The sequence below is a fragment of the Echiichthys vipera genome (genome assembly GCF_963691815.1).
Source record: "Echiichthys vipera genome assembly, chromosome: 13".
Taxonomy (NCBI): domain Eukaryota; kingdom Metazoa; phylum Chordata; class Actinopteri; order Perciformes; family Trachinidae; genus Echiichthys; species Echiichthys vipera.
Genome location: NC_139838.1, coordinates 14250994 through 14274765, shown reverse-complemented (window position 1 = coordinate 14274765; position 23772 = coordinate 14250994). Strand labels below are relative to the sequence as shown.

Sequence of the window (23772 nt, the reverse complement as noted above, 5' to 3'; positions counted from 1 at the left end):
CTCGCTCTCTCTCTCTCTCTCTCAGCTCCACAGAGCCGTCTGCAGAGGACAGTCCAGAGAAACTCAAGGTATATACGGCTTGGTGACTATACATTGGGCAAATAATGATTCATTTTACAGATACCTACAGCATGACATTAGAGAGCACTTTGTTTTGCCCTCTGTAATGTGATTATAAATCCAGATTATAAATCCAGTCAGAGGTACTTTTTGTCAGCCCTTTATACTTATACATACTGTATGTTTTATGACAAGTTTTCTTATGGTATGCCATTTAGCTGTGATGTGTTGTGTTATTTCTGTTGAACAGACCTCCCTTACATGGCCCCACTTCTTCTCCTATTCATATTACTTGGTATTGTATTGTTATGTGTTTTGTTCAATTACACCTTAATCCACTGAAATGGAAATAATTTGGTACTTTCACAGGTAAACAGGGTTTAGTAGTGAAGGGACTTATTGTAGTGCAAACATGCGTGATTGCATTATAAATTACAATAAAATCAATGAGTATTCCTACATAATCCTAACATATTTCTTGTAATATTAACTATGTCATCAGCAACACTGTAAAAATGTCCATTTTAGCAAATGTATGATCTGTTTTGAAGTTTCAAATTCCAATGTTGTAAAAAAGATCAGTTCCAAAGGGTTCCCTGTGCAAATCAGTTTGTTTCATTAAACCATCTTTAAACATTAAAATGTCAGATTAAAGTTGTTAACATGGGCATTTGTTCCAGTGTAGGAACTTTTATGAAAACTGTTTCTAATCCTGTGTAATATCAGATGTGGTTGCCATAGGATTAAAAAGCAGATTATTTTTGATCTTGCACCAATCCGGTTTCTTTCTCTCCAAGTACATGCTTTAACATCAGACGATAAATCAATGCAGAATGTATTCCCATTAATAGTTATGTGAAGGATTCAGCCCAGAGAACTGAAAATCTGAACCTGTAAGATTAGTTTCTCTTTTACCTCAGACAGTACTGAAATCAAATAACTCCTTTGAGCTACATACAGTATATAGCTACAAAGTGAAATGAAATATTACTGTATGCTTAGTTTTTGACACTCAATGAATGTGTCTTTTACTTAGCGGACCAAAGAAAAGACTGTATATTCCAGGAGTAGAAAGGGCCTACAAAGGCCAAACACTTGCTCTTTTTGATAGTCCATATTTCTCAGCAGCAGCTTGTCTCTGCATGTTTGAGCTTGTCTCTGGCACACTCACAACGACATAGAGAGGGAGAGATTTTTTTTAATTGGACAGCATCCAGCTACATCATTTCCAACCACTAATCACATTTACAGGTGCTGCTATAATGGTACATCTTAAAAATGAGGGATGTGCACAAACTGACATCTTGCTTAAATTGATTAGTCTAATGTACTTTTTATTGACTGTCAAATGTTAGGAAGAAGCACATCAATCATCGGTACGTGCTCAGAGGAAAAATCTTTTCTTTTTCTGTTTCCTTCACTCCTCCTCCAGTCTCTCTGTTTAAGTAGAAGAAACAGAGGAGCACTCCATCTAATCAACTAAATTCCTCCTCAGACCCAGTTGGCTATCACCACCAGTCTTCTAAGTGTGTTGTTGATTTCTCAGGGACCCATTCTGAACGATGAAAAGAGTGCCAGCAGCAGCAGCTCGGTGGAGATCAGCGGCCTCCTGAGTGAAGCTAAGATGCCGGGACACTTGCACACACCTGTGCTCTCCTCAGATGAGGTATACATACAAGCTTAAGATATTTTCTTTTTTAATGGAGGTTGGGAAGGGTGATGATCGTATGCAAATGAACATTATCAAAACGGTTCAAACACTTCAAACAAACATCCCTGTGAATACAAGCTTACAAAATGAACATTTAAGAAAAGTACATGACATTCTGACACATAGAGATGTGTGTCATCTGCATAGTAAGGAAAAGAGATCTTATGATTGTGTATTAATCTGCCAAGGGGAAGCATCTAAATACGGAATAGAAGAGGACAGAGCCTTGAGGTGCATACGTAGTTCATAGTGGCAGATTCTAATCAAAATACACTTTTTTAATTCAACTTGAAAAAAATGAACTAACAGGCCCCAACTGTGTAAATATGTAGGCGTCAGTTCATCCGTTTTAAAATATTAATTTAAATGTAAACAACAACAACTGAACTTAGACTTGCTGTACTGTCATTCTACACCACGAGTGCACATATTAGATGAAATTTCAATAACTTGGCTCACTGAGGAGTAGACACATAAAAATATCTTATATATGAATATTCACAGAATATAAAATACAGAATATAAAAAGCTGACATTACTTAAGAAAGGTTTAAATGATTATATGCATAACAAAAAAGTAGGATTTCCTTCTCATTTGTGTCAGTGGCCCCCATTTATTATCTAATTTCATTCACAACGTGTAAAAAGGTTTTACATTATGGGAGAAGGACAGTGTGCCTTAGTTATATTTCTCTGGAAACAAACAATAAACATGCTACAAATCAATGCACCAGTTTAGGCTCATTATATTCAAATGCTGGTCTAGGCTGCTGTAGTGTAAGCCATATTGTTGTCTCCCTGTTAACAACCCGGTCATCTTCTGCTGTTTTCAATGCTGCCATGTTCAGAGTCTGGATATGATAGATGATGAGGTGAGACCTATGTTTTACTGCATGCCTTTATGTGTCTGTTGAGTACAAGTACAATGTGTCTGTGTTTCATTCCCGCACATCATTCATGGTAAAGAATGATTTTCCTACGGAGTAAGTTGTGTTGCTACAGAATATACATTAGTTGTCACTATGTCTTGAATGTGTCACTGATTTCATCTGAGCTCGTTAAGTGTTCACTAAACATTATCATTCAGCAATATGTAGAAGATACACTGTCTATTGTTAAATACTGTATGTTCTCTCTGTCCCCGTCTGTCTCTCTCCCTGTTCAGATCCTAGATGAGGGACAGCTTCCAAAGCAGCATCAGTGGCAGAACCGCAGCATCCCAGAGTGGACCTCTCAGCAAGTTGCCCGCTGGCTCATGGGCCTCAATTTAGAACACCACATCCCAGAATTCACTGCCAAAAACATAGATGGAGAACAGCTGCTACAGCTGGAGAGTGCTGAGCTCAAGGTAACTTAAAAGTTGTTAAAAAATTGACAGTATATATATAAAGAGCCCACAGATATAGCCATATAGTGGTCAACCAATGAATACAAGCAGTATAGCAATGCCAATCATGTTGGTCGAATTTGGGAACAAACAGTGCTGCCATAAGATAGTTTGTCCTGGAGTGAGTGATAATGATCTTTCAACTATAATGTAACAAAAATAAATGTTTCTTGATGTTTTGTATAAAATGAACATAAATCAGCAGATATAGTGATTTTTTTCATCCATATTTGTAAGCCGCCTCAAAAATCTGGTTTGCTTTGTGCAAATAATGTAAATATAGATCGGTGCATTGGTAGCGCAAAGGAATAATGATGCTTACGCGTTTTTATTTGTTTCAGGCTCTTGGAGTTACTTCTTCCCAGGACCGCGCTCTGATCAAGAAAAAGATTAAAGATCTTAAAGTTCTGATGGAGAAGGCTAAGAGGAACCGAGAGAAAGTGGAGAAACAGCGCGAGAAGCTATGGAAGAAAGAAGTGGAGCAGCAGCAGAAAGAGGGGCGCAAAGAAAGCCCGACAGAGTGAAGTGAATTGTTAGATCACCTCCCGCTTTACTGTAGCATCACACCAAGTAGCATCTCGAGGAACAGAACGTCAGTAGGCCCCGCATATGAACCCTGAGGGATACCTGCTCAGTAGTTCAATAGTTCTCAGTGGTGGAGCTACACACCCAACTGTCGGAGATTGTTGAGTGACTTTTTCACCGTGCAAATGAAACCAAAATGAGCAGTTGGATAATAGGATCCTGCCCCGCTCATTTGCTTCATTTTACACCTATCCTGTATTTTTTAGCCATTTACAATTTTACTCCGTTCTATTTATTTTATTGCTGTAAATTAAGTTTATTTATTCATATCCGGAGTAAGTCTGTGAAAAGTTCATCTCATCTCCATCCCATATCATCTTCAGAGCCGTCTGTGTTACCCATCACAACACTCGTAGACATGATGACCATGTACATGTACAGTGATAAATACAGATACAATATGTATGATGTGCCATTTTGATAGGCTTGTGTATATCCTGTCCAGATACATAGATCAGTGAAATCACTCTTTTGCTTTGATGAAGCACATACAGGTCAGGCCTGTGTGGTGGAATATATGAGGCAGTGCTCATCTCCTAACACTGGGTGTCCCCATGCGGCTTACTTTCACTACTGAAGGAGGCAACACTGGAACTTTCCAATAGGAACTGAAGCGGGAACCAAGTTTCATTGGGAGAAACAAACTCTCAGTACTTGCAAGAACACTGGATGTGCAAACACTGTAAATTTAACTTCTACACTGGCTTGTCCAATGCTGCTTACAGTATACATGTACCATACTAAAGCAATTCACAAAGTATGAATGAATACAAGGACTTAGTGTAACTCATTGGACTGGTTCTAATGGAGACTTCAGGTACAAAGTAATCATGAGATTTGTAACTTACCAAACCTGTACCATGAAAAACAAAAAGAATATGTGTTAAAATGAAACTTCCTGCTTATATGCATAATGTTGCTTTGACACCGCTTGTAACCTGCTTTTGACCTCTTTTTATATTCTCTCTCAATAACAAAGTAATACCCCGCCGCTGCCTTTAGAAATTCTAGAGAAGTAGAATTTTTTCTGAACTCTACCCGCTTCTGTGTGAGTGTCAAAACGCATATAGTAAAAATTTCTAATTTTCTTTTTTTTTTCATAAAGATTACAGGTAAAAGTTCACCATGCAAAATACTTTGGAATATTCAGAATACTATTTAGGAATGCTGCCATATAGACGAGTCATATCTGTAATGGAGGAGGGATGCAGTGAGTCCAGAATTTGTCTTAAAGATTATTGCACCTGACACTACTGATGTTACACTGGAAATTGCACCTGATAGATGCAATATAGTTTAAATTTTCTTATGACTCAGAAAGACTTTAAACATTTTGATTTACATGTTAGATAAAATATATATAAATACTTTTGAAATTATTTTGACATATGTACTTTATGCAATTCTTATTTTAGGATTGTGGCGCTCACTAAGAGACATGTTTCCTGTGTTACTTCTTTAGCATTCCCGAGAATCATTCCGTAGGTTTACAGTAAAGATAGAGTAACCACTGTCACCGTGATCGAACCAAGGCAGCTTTGGTTATGACTCCCTTTTGTCTCAAGGGCCCTGTCTGGTGAACTGTCAACCGGTTAATAACAAGAACAGATGAGGTTACAGATACCTCCACGCAATGCCACAGTACTGTAATACAGGTATCGCTGATCTGTTAATGTTATTATTTATTTATTTCTGTATTTAATGAAGCAACTGACTACTGTTTATTATATCTTATACAAAATAAGATCATTATTAACACCCAACGATGATTTATCCTGAATTGTATGATTACTTTACATTGCCAAAACACAAGCAAAGCTGTCCATTAAAAGTGATTTAGATTCAAATGAAGGCAATGAGAAGAAAACACAGTCCTACTCCCTCATCGTGCTTGTGGTTTTCCTCTAATACAACCGTAGTGCTGCTCCAGTGCAACTCCAATAAACTGCTCGTGATGTATTCTTATGAAATATTTTGTAACACCCTTTCTGTGAATACCCCCTCCCCCCACCCCTGTCAAGTCAGTCAGTCGACTGCACTCTTTTGACTCTTTTGTATGTATAGTAAAAACACTGAGAGCAATACGCTGTAAGAATCCTAAAGAAGCCTTGTTTTCTATCATGTCAGTATGTGTGCACAGTTTGGCTGAGGGCTGAAGAGGCTAAAGGGTCACACCTGAGGCCATAATGTGATATTTTCTATGTGCTTGACTGAGCTTGCCTAGGCATGATGAACCAATGTATGGATGAGACCCTGGTGCTCCTAGCAGGCGTTTGAGTCATGTGGGTTTGTCTTTGATATACGTAGAGAGCAAAAGATTATCTCCACAAACTTGCTAGCCATGCTTTCACTCTTAGAAAAGCTATGCTTATCCTCCTAATCTTCCTCCTTTCTTTGTCATTACCGTGCTCTCTTTTTCGCATTCTGAAAAGTTTGAAAGGGCAGCTACCTGTCACACTGAATAAAATGTGCGGTCACTGTCCATAGTCTGCTTTTGTTTCTTATTTTTTTCACCGTTGTCTGACTCCCTCTACATAGTTTTAGTGGTAATTTAGCTAAAGACAGTGTGACTGTGAGTAAAATGTAATGGGACTGTTACAAACTGTTGCCTTTTGATTATTCTCTGTCTAGAATTTCTCATGCTTATCCTGAAAGTTAAAGCTCTGAAAAATCAAATACATTTGGATTCAAATTAGTCATATTAAAGGAATAGTTGGAATTTTTTGAAGTGGTATTTATGGGGTACTTATCCATAGTCAGTATATTACCTTCAAAAGATAGTAGATAGATGGTTAGGGTTATGAACCAACAAAACTACCAAAGAGATCGAAGCAGTGGAGGACCAGCACATACATGTTTGGTTTGTGAGGTAAAATGATTGTTTTTGTCAACAGAATGGTGGCTTTGACAGAGCAGAGACAATGGCTTCAGTTCCCCCCATATAAACTTACAAAGTGTTCACTTAAACTGATTTTTTCTGGGTTGGCTAAAATCCCGATATCCTCATCGACACTAGTACACTGCTTAGCTTCCATGCCTGTCCTGCTTGCATCTCCAAACATGGCCGCCATAAACTGTAGCTAATACACTGACTATGGATAAGTACCTCATTCAAGCCCACTTAAAAAAATCCCAACTATCCCTTTAAGATGGAAGAATGGAGTAGGTAGTGGTGGTTTTCTCTCAGAAACCCTTTGCAGTCTCCATGGACTGTTCACATGGCCTGTTATTTTTACCATGTGACCATCCTCTGCCCTTCTCTCAGTGACAGTCAGCTGCAGTCCTCTCGTCCCTCCCTCTCCTTTCTATTTATATTCACCCTAATTTCACTCCAGGGCTATTTTTGCCACTTGTTGCCCCTCTTCATTTCCGTCTTCTTTCCTCATACACCACCCATGTCTGATGGCTGGGAATATGGAAGCCTTCCAGTGTGGGTATGATTGACACCTTCATTATCACCATTTGTGTGTTTATTTCCAATCTCCTCCGTGCTTTGTGGAGTGCATTAGTGTCCGAGCCAGCTGGTTTGGCAGTGGCATACGAGAAACAAAGCCCTTCTTTTAGGGAGCTCATGGAGGAGTCGAGCCCCAGGAAGGAGACTGTCAAACAGCTGAAGGGACAGTTCCTGCAGGCCCTGCAGGCCAACAATGCCCAGGAGGTCATGCGGATTTTGCACACCGGAAAACTAGACATTGACTGTGTGCTGGAGGTGGAGGACCCCAGCATGGTGCTGGCCTCATACAAACAAGGTACGGAGGAAGTAGGAAGTGGGATGAGACTGAGCCACAATTCATCAGCAGAAATAAAATCAATTTTTGCTATACAGAGATATGTTTGTCATACCATATCAAGCGTTAAAGCCCAGAAAGATTAGTTAGCATGTGTGTATCCAGAATAAACTAAAAGACTGAGACATCCAAGCTTTATTTAAGAAAACTGAAATGTAAACGCCTCCTGAATATCACACCATTAAAGATTTGTACTTTAGCTTTCCCACTAGGTGGTGCTAAAGCCCAATGGATCCTAAAGCTGGAGATTTCAAGAAACACTGTCTCGGTGAATAAGAATAACAGGCATACAAACTACTTGGGATTAAACATACTGTAATATAAGAACAAAGCTATTCTAGTCTGAAGTGATACAAGGACATTTGACCTTTTTTAAGCCCCTACAAATAAACCCCAAGTGTTTCTCTATAACCTTAGGGGTCCCATATTTTATAAAGTGAGATTTCCATGTCTTAATATGTTTAATCTAAAGCTAGTTGAGGTGCTATATAAATCCTGTGAAAGTATCAGTCTGTGTCTTTAAATGAACCGCTTTGGTCTTCAGTACAGTATAGATTTCAAAACTATACTACATATACAGTAGGTAGAAAGCGCTACTACAGTGCCGTTACAGTCATTCCCCGGCTGCAATGCTGTTGCAGATGCGGAAGATCCTGAAGCCCCGGAAACGCTGACAAGAAAAATCAGATTGGGTTCAAAGAGACATACATTCATACTTACAACAGATTATTTCAGACAGAGGGGGAATACAGGTATATTTAGACTGGCAATAGGAAAGAAATAGTGTCTTTTTTTAATATTAAAGCATGTAAACATGTTAGTAGAAATGTAAAATACAAGTTTGAAGCCTAAAATGGGAATAATATGGGACCTTTAATCATTTACGACTATAATGGAACCATCAGGTTTAAAGTTCATAAAAAGAATAAAAAAAACAATAAGAAAAGCATAGAGGAAACAGCACAAATAGAAATCTGTCACATGAAATAACCATACAGTAACAGTCCTGAATTTCACAAAAAATACTGCGTTATTGTCAGACCCCATCACTTACTGGGGTCCTGATTGAGAATGGAAGTATAAAGAGCCTTGAAACTCTTTTTTGATTGTCTTATTTGCGTCAGGTTATTGGCTCCCAGGCTACCAACTGGAGAAGTCCTGGGCGATGGGTATCCATGTATGTGTGATGTACAATGCTGTAGAAACAGCACTGGTGCTCCTTCAGGAAGGTGCAGCCATCAACCGGATGCCCAATGGGAAGACGCCGCTACACGTGGCCTGCGAGGTCTCCAACGGTGACTGTGTCGCCTTGCTTTTGGCTCATAGGGCAAAAGTCAACGGCCTGTCGTTGAGCGGACACACACCACTGCACTACTGCATCACCAGGGAGTCTGTGGACTGCGCCAAGCAGCTACTCCTCAAAGGTCAGGAGGAAAGGATGCATGTATACATGGACATATTAGTAGATGGATGAATGTGTCAATACATCCAACACTACAAAATTAACTTTGCTTTTCCACATGGAGGTGCAAAAGTCAATATGCCCAGCTACAACAATGAAGAGGACACACCTTTACACACAGCAGCCAGATTCGGTGTCCCAGAGCTTGTGGCTCTCTACTTGGCCCACGGAGCGTCTGTGAATGCCATCAACTCTCTTCAGGAGACTCCCCTGCTGACTGCGTGCTTCTGGGCTTTTGATGCTAAAGAGCAAGTCTACAGCCAAGATCACCATCTCGTTTGTCGCCTCTTGCTGGACCACAACGCGGGTGAGATTTTTGGACTTTAGGACTTGTTTTGTCATTGTTTTGTACCATGGAGGCTTTGAGTTATGTTTTTACTACATGTTCCTTCTGTTCAAGATCCCAACCTCCAAGAAGAGGACCATAAAACTGCTCTTCACAAGGCAGCCTGGAACTGTGATCACGTCCTGATGCAGATGCTGCTGGAGGCCGGAGCAGATACTCGGAAGCTGGACATCAATTGCTGTGGCCCCGTTCAGTATCTCCTCAAAGTGACTGATGTTAGACCTATGGCCATACCTGAGCTCTGCTACCAGCTGCTGATCAACCATAACGCAGCAAGGATCTACCCACCGCAGTTCCATAAGGTACAGAGATGTGGACTAATGTTATATTTTACCCATTTGATTGTATGTATATATATATACATATGATAAATTATATGTGGATGTGCTGTTTAATGTCATGTTGTGTGTTGTTTTGTGCAGGTGTTGCAGACCTGCTATGACTACCCCAGGGCAATAGAAATCTTGGTCAACTCTTATGAACACTTAAAACCCACAAAGAAGTGGAGAGCTGCCATTCCTGATGACTGCTACAAGGTAAGAAGATAATCTATACGTGCATGGTATTAAGTGAAAACCTCTTATCTTGCTAAACAACAAGGTATGAGGTTCTTATTGCTTTACAATCCTGAAAAGATATAAAATAACACAATCTATTTTCCTTTGCTCCCTCAGCGACATAAAGACTTCTACGACTCTCTTTTCGCTGTTTGCACCAACCCCCCTCGCAGCCTGCTCCACCTGACCAGATGTGTCATCAGAGCCAGCATGGGTGCATTCTGCCACAGAGGTGTAGCACAGCTGCCTCTGCCATCGCTCATGAAGAAATATTTACTGCTGGAACCTGAGGGGATAATGTACTGATAACATTCAACTACAGCACAGTATGAGACGGCCTACTCAGTTTGTCACCTGACAATTTTAACAGAAACATTAACTTCCTGTCTGCAGACTATGGAAAGTGAAAATGCTGCTAGTTGGAGCTGACACTAAAATGTGTGTCTTTTATATTCTTGCCATACATATCATTCCCAGAGGCTTTTGTCTGGAACATAAGAAATCCCTTGCTGGTGTTTGATGACAAACAAGAAAATACATGCAACTTGTATTTGCTGCATTGGAACTCTGATCATGTGAGATAATGTAAACCTATATTATGAAAGCGGTTTAAGGCTGAAAATGACAAAGGATGCCATCCAACTCATTACAAAATATGAATCGACTCTCTATTTAAGCAGAAATGTGTAGAGATTTCAGGGACAGGTGAGAGCAATAGCAATTTATGGAGGAAAATTGCTGTTCTAATTAAAATAATAACTATTATTTATGGTGATTGACAACTAAGGATTTGTGTCCGCTGGCTCATGTAAAACCCCCATTCATCCCCACAACCTCTTTCTGTAATCCCTGTATTATTTACAGTGGAGATCAAAATTAGAGAGCAAATTATAAATACTTGATTAATTCTGAAATACTGTTATTTTTATCGTCCGGAATTTGATAGAATATCCACTGTGGCTATACCACTGCTGTACTAGAATGTTTGTTTTTTTAATAAGGCACTTCAACAAAAAACGTAATTGTGTGAAAAAAGCAGATAGCAACAGTAACCACTTTGTCAGAAGATAAGATTTAAACAATGTTTTCTTAGGGCTATATGATTAAAAAATGAATAGGAAGTGTAGAGGTCCTTGCTTTGAATGACTTCAGCACATCCACAGCCACAGGACATCACTAGTTTCTTCTTCAGTCTCCTCTACAGTTCGATAACTGTAGTGGGTTTCTTAGCCATTACTTTGTCAGCGAGGATTTTCCAGAGATTCTTTATGGGGTTTACATCTGGACTCTGGGCTGGCCATTTGATTGTTTCAATATTCTTAGCTTCAAGGAACTGCGTAAAACATTTTGCAGTGTGACAGGGGGCCTTGTCTTGCATGAAAATTTGCCAAAGGAGGTTCACATAAACATTTGCAATCACCCTGCCATGTAGCTGAAGAGGCCCAACTCCTGCTGCAGAAAACATCCCCAAACCATGACACGTCCTCCTCCAAATTGAACTGACACACTTAAGGTTCCATTTTCAGTTTCTAAATTGTCACCAGGTGCCAGATTAACACAAATAACTGGGAGGTATCAGAAAGTGTTTTCTAATTTTGCTTACAACCTTTTTCACAAAATAAAGGTTTTTGTTGAAGTGCCTCAGTTATTTAAAAAAACATGCTACTGTAGGACAGTGGTATAGCCACAGTGGATATTTTATCAAATTCTGGACAATAAAAATAACAGTATTTCAGAATTAATCAAGTATTTATGAGTTGTTCTCTAATTTTGATCTCTACTGTATGTCTTTCACCTTCTACAGAGGCCTTACTTAAGTGTCACGAGTCAGTAAAAACGATTCATCTTTTTCTTGTGCCTCCATCACAACGCTGCCACCGAGGATCCAAATCTACCTGGCAACCTGCTCACTCTCACACTCATGCCCATGTGTGATACTCCACTATTTGTAGAACAAACACTCAGACACACACGGACAAAGCCCTTCACAATAAGTGCTTGTTTTTCCAGGGAAGTGCACATGTAGCCAAGTAGATGGACCATTTTTTTCTTAGCTAGAAAGAAGAAAAAAACTCTCAACGCTATCGAAACAGAGGCCTGGGCCAATCATCCCGGTCCCAACAGCATTACATAGTACTTAGTACAACAGAGGGAAGCACTGACAAGACTGAGGCTGCCACCTGGAGAAAGAGGCGCTGCTGAGCTACTGTAGTGATTTTGTTGAAGAGGAGAAAATGAACAAGCAGCCTCAAGAAACATTAAGATACGACAAAAGAGTTTTCCTGTAAACATGTCAAAGAATGATTATGGAAAGGTCTTCGAGTATGTTTTTATTTAAAGTATTTTAAAAAGAAAAAAGTATTTTTTGTTTACAAAGCAGGTGGAGGGGCCATATATAAATACTGTGAAAGTGTCAAAACTCTCAATTCACAGAGAAATGTAGAAAGTGCCGCTACAGTGACCTTACAGTCATTCTCCAACTACAGTGATGGGGCAGAGACACCAAGAGCACAGATGCGGAAGCCTTAGAAGCGCTGACCAATCAGAGCAGACTGGGCTTTTTTGGGAGGGGGGCTTAAAGAGACAGGTGCTAAAATGGAGTGTTTTTGGCAAAGGGGTGAATACAGATATATTTAGATAGACAGTATGAGATAAATGTAAACATAAGCCTGGAAAAAACCCTAAAAACTCCCTTTGGAAAATTAAAATGAATCGAGAGGGCCACAGACTAATACGCATTTGCGATTGAGCTGGTGATGCCAGGCTATGTAAAAGTTCTAGTACAAAATACAAGTATGAACCTGAAAATGAGGATGCATTAACAATCCCATTATCTGGCGGTCAGTGAAATATATTTTCATGCAAAAATAATTAAATGGCACTTAGATCACCATTTGTACCTCTGCTGTGCTGCTGGTGTAGTTGTTTTGAACCTTATGGCAGTCCATAGGTCATACACATGAACAGGTGTGGCTGAGCTGCACGTGAACCAGACATCTTCTGACGAGGGAACATTGTCTGGATGACTCAAGGGTCAGGCCTGAGAATAGACCAGTAAAGGCCAGGCAGAGAGAAAGAGAGATTATATTTTTAAATCACGCATTACAATAACGGGAAGAGGAACATGGCTTTCACATAAAACTAAACCTAACCATTGTAGTAATTCTCACATGGCCTTAATCTTATTTTTTGATTCTCTTTTCCTTGAGAACGAGCTTGCATAATGCTGTATTTGTATCGTATTTGATGCCTGAATGAGCTGGAAAACAGAATTGAGAGACAAGCGGAGAAAAGCAACAGAACCAGAACAGGGTTGGACATGTGGGCACACTAATGAAGGGGCAGAATAGAGAAGCACAGCGTGTTCTCAAACCCCTATTGGCAGCTGTCCACGAAAAGCCACTGGACTGTGTCTGCGATGGCGACAGATAAACGGAGCAAAGTTTCCTAAAACAAGCTGTGGGGGAGAGGAGGGGGTCAAATATGTTACAGAAAGCAGAGGCACATAGCGCTGTGTTTTACACACTACACAAACAGCTTAATATCTAATTACAGAACGTCCTGGTCCAAAGAAAAGGACAGGGTTGAGTTCTTAAGCGAAGCGTGATCTGCAAAGAAGAAAGGACGCGTAGAGAAGTGAGATTTTTATTTTCTACATTCACTGGTCCTTTAAGTGGCCAACCACATCTTCTGTACAATAACACATGGCATTGCAGAGTTTATAAAGGATAAAATGCAAACATGTCTGTTATTGAAGACCGTTCACAAATCATACAAATCTTAAATTATTGAGTTCATTTTTTCATCAACAAAGACTCAATCAACAAGCACAGTGTGTGATGAGGACATGAAATATATGAAATTGTTAGCTACAAATATGCCAATATCTAATTGTTCGGTACAGCTTGCATATAGCACTGTCTGAGCATCGCTCTGTGATGTTCCTACTGTATGTGTTTGCTACACTTAACTCAGCGTGTGTATCATCACAGAAAACTCAAGTACAGCTTTCTGGAGTGCAACATTTAACATTTCACACAGGCCTTTAAACCCGCCCTTAAAAGTAAGTGACTTAAATGTATATAATAATATACAACACATACATCATTGAGAAAAACTTGTTTGATGATTTTATCAAAGAAAATCACTTAGAACTTTCTAGGAAAATGTTTAAAAACTGTTTTTTTGTTCTTAATACTATTAATTTCCCACCAGTTTCAACAGAGGATAATAAAATTATTATTGTGAAGGACAAGGTTAACTTGGCAGTTTTACAGTTAAAACACAATTATTCACAGTTCGACCATACATATTAACTTCTTCAAATCTGTTGCAATACTATGTCTTAACAATTCCACCGCTCCAGAAAGGCACATTCTCAAACCACACGTAGCCAGTGCAAATTCTAAAAATGCTGTAGTTGTATAAGAACTGAACTGCAATGACATGCAGAAGTGCCTGTGTGTGTGTGTGTGTGTGTGTGTGTGTGTGTGTGAGAAGCAATGTAGCAAGTTAAAAAAGGACTGAAATGCCTACATGAACAAAAGTGGAGGAACAGACTTTGCTCCTTTTGTGTTTACGCTGGAGACATTGAACATGTTCCCAGTCTGTTTGACTTACGTGACCCCGCTGCGACTGGCTTTTGCTGAGTTTTTCAAGGCACTGACACACACTTAACCCTAATACTTCATTAGATTGTGAAATGATACATTTTGAAAGATAAAAACTGACACAAACCGCATGCTTGCTAACCATGTTATTATTACTGAAATGAGTGAGGTAAAGGGAAGTTAATACTTAACTTGTTCCATTGCCATTAGCAGCCTGTAACGCTGATGAAATTAAATTACCTGGAAGCTGGTAGTAATAGTTACGCTCAGTTATTCTGGTGCATTTCTGTGGTTCTTGACACAAACAGTGAGCTCCATCTAAAAACGTCTCTCTCTGTGAGAAAGGAATCCAGATACACAAGTGCAGGTCCAGCAGCATTCTAAAAGCACTTGGTACTTTCGCCCACAGTACAAGTTTATCCATTTCTTCCAACATGGACCCATTTCTTCCTAATGATATTATTATTATGTTTTATTCTAACAAGGGTCCTCCACTTCATAAGCCCAGTTTTTTTGGATCCTTCCTGGGCATGCACCAGTCGTCGGCCTCTATAGTCGTCTGGTAATGCCGTAAGGCCGACTTGTTGAAAACAGGAAGTCTCTCCACTGACTCTGAGGACAAGGCCTGTGATACAGAGCAGAAGGGAACTTATTAGTCTGCATCCTCATCACACAGGCGCATTACGCATGGATGAGAGTCAGATCCAGGTCGTTTCTTATTGATTAAAACTCTGTACACTGCTAAAGTAGAGACAGCAAAGGCCTTGTTTCCCGCCATAGAACATGTTGTGAGTTATAACTTACAACATGACACACATTAATCGTGCATTGGTTGTATTACATAGATACGCTACATCTGCTCCCACTAAGTCAATACAGTATTTAAAAGGTAGTTGATAATTCATTTCTATGTGAACTCTACATCAACTTGGATCAAGGATATTTTTGACAGTGAGTGTGAAAGTAGTGCAGTTCTCACCTTCAAGTATATGACAGCTGAGGTGCCGTAGCCCTCCATTGAGTAAAGCTGCAGGTCTCCTTGGAAGTACTTGGCATACAGACGGGAGATGGGCAGCCCATAGCCAAAACCAGCCTGAAGGAAGAAAGTAAAGTATCAATATAGATTAGCCAATCAGAAGCATTTTCTTGATTAATGGATTACTTGTTTGCGCTACAAAATGTCAAGCGATGTGGAAAAATGTCGATCAGTGTTTCCCAAAGCCCAAGCTGATTGTCCTCACATGTTTAGTTTTGGTTACAACTCAAAGATATTCAGTTTACTGTCATAGAGGAGGAAAGAAACCAGAAAGTATTCACATTTAGGAAGCTGGAATCAGAGAATTTGGACTTTTGGCTTGACTTTTCTTTAAAAATGACTCAAACCAATTAATCGATTATCAAAATGGTTGCAGATTAAATTAATAGTTGACAACTAATCTTTGAAGCTCTAGTTACAATATAACAACATTTTAAATTAACAGTGGGTGCTGTGGAGGGTTTGCGTTATAAACAGATTTACAGGTTACAGCTTAATCCTGTGAAATGCCACTGAGTGCATTCCTGTTTGTAATAAGCTAATTTGCAACCATGCTCGGTTGTGTGAGTCTCTCATTAGAACAGGGATATTTTCCATCTAGTTGACTTTCAATCCCAAGTTTAAAACCCATGTTTGCAAAAGCAAGCTTGTAGTCGTGTAGCATACTTTGTCCTGACACTCGGCAACACCAAAGACAGCTTTTAGTCTCACCAGTGGTGCATTGCGTGAGTTGTCTACATGGACTGGACTTGGAGCCGTTGAGTACATGTAGCTGAACAGACGCTCAATCTTCCTCAGAGGGACTCCGCCTCCTCTGTCAGACATCTGAAAATAAAGGGGCGGTATGTTAGATTTAAAAGGGTCCTCTCATTCTGAACTCATCATTTGCTGTTTGAATGGAATCTAAACAGTGTCATGCTTGACTTGAGTTGAATCAAGTCATCAGGGTTAGGTTTATTTATATACTAACAAGGTCCACATGGGCATGCCTATAGTATAGGGGATGGCAGTGAATGGAACAACCGCACTTGTTTGTTAGTATAATCTTAACACTATTTTTTTCCTTGATTCCCTTTGCACAATACTTTCTTTAGTATAAAAGTTGCAATGTATAGTAACTCTCGGTGTCCTCATCTACCTTGATAGTGAGGTCCTCAGTTCCCAGCGACACTCGCACTTTGATCGGGGGCAACGTTAGGCTCGTCTCGTGGGTCTCTACTGTAGCTCTCATGGCGTTCTGACAGAACATACAAAGTGGTGTTACAATGAGCGAGCAGACACATGGCGATGAATAACAAATGTCAGGTCTTTTTTGAGCACGTTGGTTACTGTACCTTGAAAAGCTCAAACAGCATATGGTAGAGATGGGATGGCACATAGACAATGTGGAGGGGCTGGTCAGGGTTTTTAGCTGTGAAAAGAAATGATAATATTGATCATATGGGAAAAATACACTTTTCCTTAGTCTGACAAATACATAACTCTGACATCCTGACTGAAAAATAAACAAGTGCGTGCCTTACAACGTTATATATTAACTTGGCGTGATACAAGACAAACCTTTTTAACATTCATGTAAAAAAATAAATGCCAAATTCAGCAAGGAACAAGACATAAATTCATTCATCATTTTGATTTACATTATCTAGACCATATCTCCCAAGAACATAATGGCCAGTATTCAAAGCCCTGGCAAATGTTCTGACTGATATACTGCAGCAGGAATTCAGTATATGGATTGAAGAACATATTGTAGCCATAACTACCACATTTATTCTACTAAACTGCATATTATATTACTGTAAACATAGTATATAAGTATTTTTAATCCATATGACACAATTTTTCTAATGTTATCCCACCCCAGATGTATGAGCAGTATGCATGAGCATGAAAAAATAAAGCCTTGAGACTCACAATTGACTTCTGTGATCTCCATATCAGGAGATGTTAGGTAATACTGCTCACACAGCATCTTTGAAGTCTCATACGCATCTAGAAAGTGAAACAAAAAGAAAAAACCTCTCTTTGTGTACTTTTCACAGTGGAAAATGGTTTACAGTAGTAGAGGACATTCTGTTTTCTGTATTTTAGTGAACCAGTTTACACAACATTCAAAGGTGGGTCTGTGTCAGCCGTGCACATCCTGATGACATGTTTTCACTTCGCACTCTGTAAACTGACTCTAAAAATATCAGATGATAAAAGTTCGAACTATCATGAATCTGAACAAACAGAGAGTGGTGGAAAATAGATAACACAGCCAGTGTGTGTGCGTGTGCGTTTGTGTGTGTTGGAGCTGAGGAAGATCATTCATTACCTTTTACTACCTCCACAACGTCACAGCTGGGGTCAATGCTGCCAATGTGTTTGGGATGGGCTGGGTTCACACTGCCTTCAAAGATTAATGCTACAGGGCACAATGGGACAAATGTGAGTGACTCAATATGTATAGACACAACTCACATAGATGTTGTACATTTGTGAAATATTTAATCAAATATATAGCGCATATTAACTTGCAGTTAAAATGTAAACAATAGTTGAACACAATTGTATCATTCAGTCAACTATACAGCTGTCAAGGCAGGCTGAGTGTTGACTATGACCACACATAATCAGACAAGGTACAGAAAGTGCCGTTACATTTGTAAATGCTGCTTCTCAAACATTATCAGCACTTCATGACATGGCCTTCGAGTGTGAGCAACTGTGTTGATTAACTCACAGTCAATCACTGAGTGCTATACTGACTGTGCTGGTTCATGAGCATGCGTGTGGAGATGCGGCTCATGTAGAAGCGGTCCAGGAAGTACTGGACGTTCTGGTTGGTGACTGGGTCCACGCCAAAGGCGTCCTTGTACTCCACCACGCCCTGAGCCATGGTGGGCACCACGTTGTTGTGCCGATTACGGACGTTTACCAGAGTCTGTGTAAAGCTGAGGGCAAAGACATGATGGATTTGTGTGAGTTTGCAGGTTAGTAAATTAACTCCTTGTCCACCTGCCACTGTGACTACCAATGTTTTTTTGGCTGGTGAGTGAAGCAAAATCTAGCAGCCACTTGCATATATTACCTGCATTTGGCTGGCGGCTAGTGCTAATTTCTAACCCTGGAATATGTAAGGATGGGTACTAGTGTTAGCCTTATAATACAATTGATAAAACGAGTATATGTTGAAGCACATGGGATTTGTTGTTTTGTTTTTGACTATGGTATCAAACTGGGTATCGAGAATCGTCAAATTTCATTGGTATTAGTACCGACTACTATGTTGAGTTTCACTGAAGCAGTAGAGCATTAACTTAACGAAGACTTAAATAATCTTCACTCCTTGAGTCTGACAGTGGCCTTCAGAAACATGGGTCTGATCACACTTTGGACTGGACTCATCTTTACTTTGCAGTGTAAGGTTGAAACAAGGTAACAAATAATTAAATAATTATTGGCTTGGTGTTGACAGATACTGAGGAATGACCAAACTGGATTGGTAACAGCAACAAAACAACTGGACAGGTTTACACAAGCAATACAATACACGTACAGTTTGTACTCTAAAGTGCCTGTGTGTGCCTTACTTACTTTGTTAGGACAACTTTGTCATCTGGATCTTTTTCTAAAAATTCAACAATCTCCAGCAAACTCTGTGAATACCTGTTGGACACAAAAGGATGGATTTTAAAAAAGATATATAAGCAAATTCTAATGACGAAAACAGCTCCAATATAAAACATAGAAAAAGCATCTATCTGGTCACTACATTTTATGTGAAAGCATTAAAAAATGAATCAGCAAGCTGTGAACAATGGTTACACTTGACTTGCTTAAAAACTCTTTTTTGGTTGAACAACTGTGTAACTGCGCATGGAGCATTTCCACGTGATTAGAATAACACTCCTCTCTTTAGATAACAGTGGTTTGTTTTTTATCACAGGCTCTATCTGTAGGCCAGTGGATGAAGAAGACTGCAATGCTGAGCCCATTGAGTCACACTCTCACACAGTAGAAAAACTGTGTGAAAGGTGAACAGCAGTGTGGCTAGCAATGCCTTCTTCCATACTCAGTCTGTCCCTCAGCTGACCTTTCGCTCTGAAATCCTGGATTATATCCCACCATGCGAACAGATGTACATCTTGAAATAGACTGTTTTGCGACATGTATTTTCACACTCTTGCCAGGAAACATTAACATGTGATTTCTCCCCTCATCCAGGACATTAAGGAGCGACAAACCAACTCTTTTGCTGGTGATCCAAAGAGCTCTACGAAGAGAGAGCCACAGTGCAGGAGGTACATGGCCAAATATAGGACACTACTGTGGCTCTCCTGAAAGGACTGGGGGTGGGGTAATTACCTTATTGTTAACATGTCTTAACACGACTTGTGCAACAAACACAATCCACATTCTAGGGTAAAGTCTGCAGCACAATACTGCATTTTAACATGGTCATATAGGAAAGTAGCAGCTGTGGTGGTGATAAAAACAAACTCCAAGTGAAAATAATTACAGCTATTCTACTAACAGCTGAAAAAATGCGCGCACAGATTCACACATTCTGGTATAACTCTACCTGTGCGACATTTGTAACCACAAACAAATGCTGCTATGCACCAAGTAGTATGCATTCTTCAAACTTAACACTGCATATAATAAAAAAAAATGATATACATAAATATTTTTTTATGGCATACAAATGTATACACATGTATAATTATCGTTGTAAAGTCAAAATCAAAGATAGAACACCTTTTAAAGGACAGTAAAAATGGCAAATGAATAACTAAAAATAAAATGAAATACAACATAAAATCTGAGCGTATAAACATAATCTATTAAGGTATATTACACAACGTGTCGACAGCCAGTACATTAGTCTATTGAATTCAAATAAAGTACGCTCCACACAGATCAATGGCATCCAGCCAGCGAGTGCCTGGATAAGAGCAGGGTGAGGGAGGCGGATTTGATGTATGTTTAAACAGAACAGACAATCTCACATAGCCTCTGCATCAGCAGCAATGTTTGCGATTGCAGCTGTCAGCCTGTGATTAGTTGGATTTACCAAAACTAAAGGGAGGTCAAATACAGAATGGATCTATTTTATATCTGTAGCTACAAATACAGTGGCTGACATACAAAGGAAGTTTGCTTTGAGAGATAATCAATGACCCAGACACTACTGTTTCGTAACTAACCCCTGCTGAAACAAGAACCAGTCACTGTTTGACTTTGTATAACCTGGAAACCCTGAAGTTGAACACCAATACACATACAACAGAATTATCACACTACAGTTTCTCTGCGACCTAAGAGCCACAGATTATGCAGAAAATGATGTATGTAGTCGTCCTACCAGCTGATGAGGAGCTTTAGGGATGGAGTGCTGAGGAGCTTGTCAGGGAGGAAATCAATTTCCTTCATGATGTTGGCCAGTCTGACAGGAAGCTCCTGCCGCAGGAACACAAAAGAGGTCTTCTCACATGCATTGGCCGAGCCTGCAGTCACATGAGGAGACAGAGATAGGAAGAAAAAAAGGACTGAGCAACCATCCAACTTTCTACTCCATCCTGTCAAAATACAAAACAGCAACATTTCCTTAACATTAATATCTGTTTCCAGGAATATTTGTGAACACAGTCCTTCCTTAGAGGATGAACATATGACCTATATTTTCTGCTGAGGTAGCAGTAACATGAGAGGTTGCATTATCTCAATACAGAGAGATCGACCACATTAACTATTTGTTTCATTTCTTCTGTTGGTCATCGCAGGATTCAATTGTGTTTAAAATTGTCATAGTCCTGATATTTTAAAGTTCAAAGTTGTAATTTCCGAATCATGTGCAGTAAGAGACAATAAAAGACCTATAACATCATCAAATTATGCATTAAAGGGAACTATCTACGTCCATTTTATTCCTTTATGGCATTTATATTTGTTTTATTGTATGATCTGCTCAATAATGGTGGCTGCTCCTACCTGTTGGTTGCTTGTCGCTTCAGTTACTTTATAACTATATATACTTTTTAACTATTTAATTATTTGTTCTTGAGTGCTGTTCTTGTGTGCCACCTATTGATTTGTGCATGCTTCCTGCTCTTAATAGTTGTAATATTTCTATTAATTTTTTTGTATGAAAGGTGCTCTATAAATAAAGTTAATGACCATTATTATTTTGAAAAATGATTGATGTTATTCCTAGGGTCTAAGAATGTCCAATAAACGAGTGAACATGGATTACTCTCTCCCAAATTCAAACACTATAGTGCTTAAGGGGCTTCTGTTTCAGTACTGAGAACACGACATTATAATTACCCTAATTTGGGTAAAAATAAATCCTCTCTGGATCCACAAAATCAGTCCCACATTTATTGTCCCTGGAGCAGCACCAGATTGTATGATATCATAAGTGTGAGACCTTCTCTGGTCTCTGAGAACAGCTCATGTTCACAGATATTGATTGAACTTTCTTAGGCCATGGACATAAACTAATGGATTCACCTCATTTACCCTTTAACATCTGTCTACATATGTACTTTAGGTCAACATATGATCGAATAACCTGGGTTGTGCAACTGCGTGTGAGTGTGGGAAAGTAACAGGCAGTGTCCGATAAAATCAATAGCTACTACTCGAATCACTTACCGAAGTCTATGAACTGCTTCATAGACAAGGGAGAGGGGGAAAACTTGGCAAACCTCTCCACTTGTTTCGGTATCCCAGAGATGGAGCCATTTTTCAGCAAAAATTGAGCGAACTTCATTTTCCTCTCCTTTACAGACCCCAACTGTCAGTGTTTCAGGGACGAGCTGTCCTTCCTTTCTTCAGCACGCTCCAGTTTGAAGACTGATAAAGCCCGGCGTCGTACAAGAACCCCCTTCGTTAAATGGACACATTAAAAGATGCTGGTTATGAGTTCCCCATCATTGTTTTTCTCGAGCAGCTTCCTCGCATCTCGGCAAGTTTCTGTATGCCCTTCAAATGCAACTCCTAACAGTGAGCTGTGTGTTGTTGTTGGGTGGGCAGGAGGCGGGATTGACACCAGCACCAACCAATGAGAGCGAAGATGGTCCTGGAACTGAAGAACGGAGGGCATTCTGGGTAATGAGCGAGTGGACAAACTACCAAACCATGGAAACTGCCCAAACAACCTGTTTTAAAGTATTATAACTGAAAAATAGAAACTTGGTAAAAACTATTATTATTGTGACATTTTAAAATGTACTCCCTTAGTTTAGCAGACCCTCTACGTTTTTGTTTATGTTATACATTCCTTTTTCTATGTTTTACTGTCTTTGTACGTACATTTAATTTTTAGTTTTTATTATTTCTACATTTAGAAATACATTTTACATATACATATACATTGTTATTATGTATAACTCTGGAACATGTAACATGTTTATATTTACTATTTACATTTTTTTAAAGTTGTTTAAAAGTAAATAAATAAATGAAAACGTTGACATCAAAGTGCACTTTCAAAATCAGAGGAACATAGCAATGAAGAAACTCAATAAAGTGTGGCAGTAGCATCACCGGGACCAGAAGATGGCAGTAATGCAACACTATGCCAGCTGCCTCTGCCGTTGAACTTTAAAGCAGAAGAAGCTCTGAATCCCTATAGTGACCCTGAGGGGAAAATCACAACAGCAAATCCGAAAGCACAACAACATATACTTCTACCTGAAAGGGTAGGTCTCTCTGATCAGAGGATGGACCCTCCTGATTGGACAGACGGACTGTCTTTCTTTTAACAGGAAGAGAGAGATGGAAAACCCGGAAAAGAGCCTATTTTCAAAGATACTCTCGCTATTATTAAAAATGATTGTTGATGCAGGGCATCCGTACAGCGTGACAGATGATATGTTGTCAACCAAACTAAACATCAGGATGAGTATATCAGACTATGTGGGAAGTACTTCAGCAAAAACACTAGCTGTGTGTTAAACGCAACCTTTGCTAACAGCAGATAGCCGAGTAGCTGCCCTGGTCCACGTAGCTCCGTGAGGACGGCACGTCTCACCTCATCTGGATGTGAACAGTTTTTCTTTCTATACAACCCTGCTTCTCTCAAACGAGACTTTCATTATTTATCGCTGCACTTCGTGTATGGGGCTGTAACGAACCGCAGGAGAGCGAGGACAGAGTCTGCCTGAGAGAGAACTCATATATTATTTTTACTTTATCACATTTTCTAGACAGAGTGAATCTAACATTAACACTGATG

The 23772-nt window shown here is 39.5% G+C and overlaps 3 protein-coding genes across 3 annotated transcripts in view; 2 read left to right on the top strand and 1 right to left on the bottom strand.

Annotated features, from left to right (window-relative positions):
• Positions 1-3971, top strand: part of ppp1r9a (protein phosphatase 1, regulatory subunit 9A) — a 45959-nt gene extending 41988 nt beyond the window's left edge. Inside the window, exons 16-21 of the mRNA XM_083926159.1 lie at positions 26-68; positions 311-355; positions 1607-1726; positions 2620-2643; positions 2937-3119; positions 3500-3971. Coding sequence (XP_083782285.1) covers positions 26-68; positions 311-355; positions 1607-1726; positions 2620-2643; positions 2937-3119; positions 3500-3682 — 598 coding nt within the window. The 3' untranslated portion in view covers positions 3683-3971. The remainder of the gene's footprint in view (positions 1-25; positions 69-310; positions 356-1606; positions 1727-2619; positions 2644-2936; positions 3120-3499) is intronic.
• A 3170-nt stretch (positions 3972-7141) lies between these two features.
• Positions 7142-12004, top strand: asb4 (ankyrin repeat and SOCS box containing 4). Its single transcript, XM_083926293.1, has 6 exons — positions 7142-7492; positions 8656-8955; positions 9058-9300; positions 9394-9641; positions 9762-9875; positions 10014-12004. The coding sequence occupies exons 1-6, from the start codon at positions 7180-7182 to the stop codon at positions 10200-10202; spliced, it is 1407 nt and encodes a 468-aa protein (XP_083782419.1). The 5' UTR covers positions 7142-7179; the 3' UTR covers positions 10203-12004.
• A 1538-nt stretch (positions 12005-13542) lies between these two features.
• pdk4 (pyruvate dehydrogenase kinase, isozyme 4) lies at positions 13543-22518 on the bottom strand. Its single transcript, XM_083925172.1, has 11 exons — positions 22188-22518; positions 20896-21037; positions 19125-19196; positions 18297-18481; positions 17863-17952; positions 17460-17537; positions 16877-16953; positions 16681-16779; positions 16254-16367; positions 15486-15599; positions 13543-15131 (listed from the first exon to the last, which is right to left on the bottom strand). The coding sequence occupies exons 1-11, from the start codon at positions 22303-22305 to the stop codon at positions 15003-15005; spliced, it is 1218 nt and encodes a 405-aa protein (XP_083781298.1). The 5' UTR covers positions 22306-22518; the 3' UTR covers positions 13543-15002.
• Between the last annotated feature and the right edge of the window lie 1254 nt (positions 22519-23772).

What these genes read in the sequence shown, in the direction of transcription:
- pdk4 (XM_083925172.1), bottom strand. Translation starts at nt 22,305, where the DNA reads ATGAAGTTCGCTCAATTTTTGCTGAAAAATGGCTCCATCTCTGGGATA. An exon ending in CGTTGTGGAGGTAGTAAAAG is followed by an intron (nt 17,538 to 17,862) that starts GTAATGAATGAT and finishes TTCACTTTCTAG; the next exon opens with ATGCGTATGAGACTTCAAAG. An exon ending in CAGCTGTCATATACTTGAAG is followed by an intron (nt 15,132 to 15,485) that starts GTGAGAACTGCA and finishes TCTGTATCACAG; the next exon opens with GCCTTGTCCTCAGAGTCAGT.
- asb4 (XM_083926293.1), top strand. Translation starts at nt 7,180, where the DNA reads ATGATTGACACCTTCATTATCACCATTTGTGTGTTTATTTCCAATCTC. An exon ending in GCTGGCCTCATACAAACAAG is followed by an intron (nt 7,493 to 8,655) that starts GTACGGAGGAAG and finishes TATTTGCGTCAG; the next exon opens with GTTATTGGCTCCCAGGCTAC. An exon ending in CAAGCAGCTACTCCTCAAAG is followed by an intron (nt 8,956 to 9,057) that starts GTCAGGAGGAAA and finishes TTCCACATGGAG; the next exon opens with GTGCAAAAGTCAATATGCCC.